This window comes from Dipteris shenzhenensis, chromosome 29 (assembly GCF_047967505.1).
Source record: "Dipteris shenzhenensis isolate YYH24624 ecotype China chromosome 29, Dip_SZ_1.0, whole genome shotgun sequence".
Classification (NCBI taxonomy): domain Eukaryota; kingdom Viridiplantae; phylum Streptophyta; class Polypodiopsida; order Gleicheniales; family Dipteridaceae; genus Dipteris; species Dipteris shenzhenensis.
Genome location: NC_141624.1, coordinates 18,531,386 through 18,536,501, shown reverse-complemented (window position 1 = coordinate 18,536,501; position 5,116 = coordinate 18,531,386). Strand labels below are relative to the sequence as shown.

Sequence of the window (5,116 nt, the reverse complement as noted above, 5' to 3'; positions counted from 1 at the left end):
ATCTTGATGAGGCATGGAACTGTTGAGAACATACCTAAAATGCTTATGTTAAAAAACAACTAGGTGCAAATCATACATTCTTTGGTTTGACCATGCAACGTGGTTCTTGCTAAACAAGGTAGACTCCCTAACAAAATGTGAGTCACAAAAGTCGATATGTTAACTTTAATCATGTGGTTTGCAAATAATCCAAGACCTATTGTCAAAGCATCTATAGTTTTTACCTCTTTCAGAGACTAAATAAAACTCTAACCCTTACTTGCATCAACCCTTATTCATTTAAAAAAAGACTTAGGCTACTCACATATAGTGATTCAAAATTCATATCACCGAGCATTGGCCATAGTTATAGCACATTGAATGTATCACACTAAATGTGCTATATTACACACCATGTGCTATCACCACACTGAATGTATCACACTAAATGTGCTATATTACACACCATGTGCTCTCTCTCTCTCTCTCTCTCTCTCTCTCTCTCTCTCTCTCTCTCTCTCTCTCTCTCTCTCTCTCTCTCTCTCTCTCTCTCTCTCTCTCTCTCTCTCTCTCTCTCTCTCTCCCCCCCCCTTCCCCAAAAAGTTTCATAAGATGCAAATGAAAATTAACCAGCATATTGATTTATGTGAGGAAAAAAGACAATAGTTGATAGCATTGGAAGTTTGACTACTAATTTGTGTTGTGTCAAGCATGTGTATGATCTGCTCCTTGTGGTGCTTGTGTCCCCTCCACAACTTAAACACGTCTTCATTTTTTGGAAAAACTCTCAGGTTATTGTGCCAAAACAATGTTATTACATACTATATGACTTTCTCATGTAGGCTGTTTGTCCTTTTCTTCCATTAAGTTGATACCCACAGGCTTCTCACATCGGGCTGCATTGTTTCTACTCGATGGCCAATCATAGAAATCATGTTGGTCCTTCTAATAGACATCTTTGATGTTGTGCACCCAAGTCATTTTGTATTTGTTTTTCAAAGGAAAATAGCATAGCTAATGTCTCCCTCTTTGCAGCTAGTTGATCTAAGCTATGCATGCCTTTGACATTATCAAGGCCATCTCTTAAGTTAGAGAGTATGGTCTCTTGAGTGTGCAACTCCCAAGGGATTGGAAGAGTGGACATTCGAGAATCCTCAATGGTATGGTCTCTTGGGCATGCAACTCCTGAGGCATTGGAAGAGTGGACATTTGATGAATCCTCAAGGGTATGATCTCTTAGGCATGCAACTCCTGGGGCATTGGAAGAGTGGACATGCGATGAATCCTCGAGTGCAAGGTAAAGTTTTTGAGAACATGAGCTTGGTAGTCCCTCAAATGACCTAAATTTTCTCCATCAAACTATTCTTCATTCTGATGGCATTGATCGCTGACTGCTTAGTGAGGAGGCATTTTTCCTTGCATTGTCTCTCCTTCCACATTCGTTGCAAAAGTGTCTTCCATTTCTGTTTGGATATTGTATCGTCAGTTTCCATGGCCTTTAAGCTCCTCTCGGTACCTTGACAGGGCTTATTGATGTTTCCATCTTACAACCTCTCTCTACTTCTCTTACACCCATGACAAATTGCAACGCACCATGTGGTACCTTATTTGAAATAATGAAAGCAAACCGGGAAACAAGAAACCATGTTACATCAAATTAGTTGGCTTGTGAGAAGAAACAAGGACTCACTGAAGTTTTATGATATGAATCAAAACTTGTGCACCTTCCAAGGGAGCTTGAGGAGCCCGAGGACCACAAAGAAAGATGCACAAATGGAAAGAAGCCAAGATAGATATGGCAAGGAAAAAAATAATTTTAAAAAAGAAGCAGAAATCCTAAAAGTAACATGTCATAGAATACCACAAGAATGTTATGCACAAGTCAGGTATGACAAAGGTGTGCACTATGTACTTTATTTAAGATTTACTAGCACAAGAGAAGTGAAATTTTGAATGCAAAAGCAGGAGATGTCAAAAAATAAATAAATTCAAGGCCATATTTTGGCGTCTCTGATTGTACATGTCACCAACTCTTTCCCCTAAAGACGTGCAAAGAGGCCTAAAATGGCTTAAAAAAGCAAAAGGAAGATGGCTCGCTTGCAAGTTTAATGATGCGGATTAAGAAATGGAACCACCTTTGGCATGCTCCTGGGTCTCATTGGAAGGTACTTACTCGAAAAGGAACAAATATAAAATGATAAATAATGTTGCATATTTTTAAAGAGCATGCACATGTTTCGATTGAGTTCTCTAGTGTATCCATTTATTGATAAATTAAGCTACAAATATTACTAAATTTCAAAGTTTGAAGACCACCATGCAATAGCTCGATGAGTGTGGAGTGCATTTTTCAAAAACTTTGCTTGCCAGCTAAATTAGAAAAAGTCATTAAGCATGCCCTCATATGTATGCATACAATTTGCAACATAGTATTGGGAAGCTCAAGTAGTTTACTTTAAAATGAAGAGTTGGTTCCATGAATTAAGCTATAAATATTACTAAATATCAAAGTTTTAAGACCACCATGCAATAGCTCGATGAGTGTGGTGTGCATTTTAAAAAAAGTTTTCCTATCTAAAATAAATTAGAAAAAGTTATTAAGCGTGCCCTCATATATATGCATATAATTGCAACATAGTATTAGAAAAGGTTCCCAATTGATGGCTGCCTTTGGTTTGTGGGAAGCTCAAGTAGTGCACTTTCAAATGAAGAGTTGGTTCCATATATATGTAGAACAATTATGACGTTTTTAAAATTATTTAGATATCCTATAGTCTAAGATGCCATGCTTCATAGGCATTATAGCATCTGCAATAGTTTTATGATCTCATTCAAGATGCCAATTATGTATGGTTTTAGATCTCAAATTTAAGTTTAGAATGTGCAGGCTAGTTTAGACACCAAGTTTGTCAAATTTCATTGAGAAGTGCATAAGTTACGAATCAAGCAAGTTACCCATATACATCCTTAAACCTCACAAAAAATGGCTACACATAGTCATGCATTGGCCCATTATTATATTAGGACTCTCATCAAAATTTTCAATTGAATTTTAATAGTAATATGAGCCATTATGTGACCCATATTTCATGGCACACCTATGTTACCCTATAAGAACACTTACAACTTACAACCTCTCATTTACCATGTATGACTACTCCTCATTGTTGCCATTTACCACATCATAAGACAAGCCAAGTGGAGCATACCATAGCCATATTAGGACTTTGGGCTTCCCTTCTTGTTCATATAAGAACACTTGTATTACCATATAAGGACACTTGTATTGCCATATAAGAAGAGTTACAAGCTCTAGTTTGCCATGTACTACTACTAGCAATCTACCACATCATAAGGACAAGGCAAGGGGAGGTCTAACACATAGAGTAGCTATATTAGGACTCTTTTTGTGAATATAAGAACACTTGTTTACACTTGTACTACTACTCAAGGCCATCTACCAGATCCAATAGTTGTAATACCATATAAGACATCACAACTATATTAGGACTCTTGGACAATCTTGAGACTTGTGTCAACTTACTAGACCCTTAGAAAACATCACAAGTGATAAGCTAGACAGCACGATAGCGCACTGCATTAGCTACGAAGTTGACGCACTCTGTCTCGTCCATCTCTTGCAAGCTCTTGTCATTGCCATTCGTATATGCACTCTTGTCTCTTATAGCCCATGCACTTACTATAAACAATGTGCGAGCTTTCTTTGCTAGCCCATAGCTGTCTGCATATTCGTTAAAGCTTGCCATCACCTGGTTCCTCAGAACTTGGCTAGCCCCCAGCATCGTCATCTTTTTCCTCCTTGCGATGGCTCTCAGTCCTACATCGGCCTTTGTCCTCACGAACGCGCATGGCGTCTCGTACTTCATCGCTTTGGTTGCTATCTGCATGTCTATGTCCAAGAATCGGTCTGCGGAGAGCACCAGGATGCAGTCGAATGCATAGAGCATTTGGGTGTCGAAGTACGTCTCTGCTGGCTGTTTCAGGGTTCCAGCTCCAGGTATATCCCACAGAACGATGTGGGGGAACTTGGGGTGCTTATACTTCTTGATTTCCATGGTGGTCTCTGTCTCTCCAACGGGCGCAGCGTCTGCAAGATGTGAACAACATATTTTTGTTAGCTGAAACTGCATGCATCAACATGTGAGAGAAGAACTGCTTTTACTGCATGCATCAACATGTGAGAGAAGAACTGTTTTTATTGCAGGAGTTTGAATGGATCACTATCCCAAACCTGGGTCTCCATCTCTCACCATCCGCAAAGCATTGATCATGCTTGACTTCCCTGACCCACTCGCTCCCACAAACGCGAAGTTATAATTCTTCTCGACATCAATCTTCAAAATTTTCCATGCTTGTTTGACGAGCTCCCGCTTAACCTTATCCTGAATCTCCTTTTTCTCCCTAGCTTCGTTCTCCTTTTTCTCCCGTGCCTCTCGCCTCTCTTCCTCCTCCGTTTTCTGATCCCTTGGCTCAGGCTCCCACCTGTCGACCCATCTCCACGCCAGGGGTCTCATGGGTTGGTTCATGAGAACTTCATTGAGACATTTCGCAGCACCAACAACAGCTATAGCACCGGCGCATAGGGCGACAGCGCCAACTACGGGGGCAGCAATAGGCAGTGCTGCTGTAGCAGCCGGAACAGCCAAAGCAGGGCCCATGATGCAGCTAGATATGAAAAGAAGGATCGATGACGCTCTACTGTTCTTGCCGAAATTCATTACTTCAACAACTTCCTCATGTATATGTATGAGAAGTAGTCTCGCTATTGTCATCAGTATGTGTGCGTCACCCGATCATCAAGGATCAATAACGTTATTCTCCTACGGTGCCTTTTGGATGGAGCGATTACTGCTCGATTCTATTCTCAAAGAAGGCCCTTCACTGTCAAACCACGTAGTTGATGCCACAGTACGCGAAGCAGGCGCTTGATCTTCATCTTGTATCCAGCCAAAGTTTAAGTATCACGCCGCACGCGAATTCCCGAATCCACTCTAAAGTATGATGCTCAAGTCAAATTCTCGAGGTAAAGGAGGCGCAATGATTTGAAATTTAACATCGTATCCAGCCCAACGTCTCGTAAGTATGATGCTCGAGTCAAATCTCGTATCCTTTTTCT

At 40.4% G+C, this 5,116-nt stretch overlaps 1 protein-coding gene across 1 annotated transcript; it reads right to left on the bottom strand.

The window, feature by feature from the left end:
• Positions 1-3,483: 3,483 nt before the first annotated feature.
• LOC147882525 (uncharacterized) lies at positions 3,484-4,693 on the bottom strand. Its single transcript, XM_087400991.1, has 2 exons — positions 4,232-4,693; positions 3,484-4,087 (listed from the first exon to the last, which is right to left on the bottom strand). Exons 1-2 carry the CDS (start codon positions 4,656-4,658, stop codon positions 3,555-3,557), a joined length of 960 nt encoding a protein of 319 aa, XP_087257117.1. The 5' UTR covers positions 4,659-4,693; the 3' UTR covers positions 3,484-3,554.
• Between the last annotated feature and the right edge of the window lie 423 nt (positions 4,694-5,116).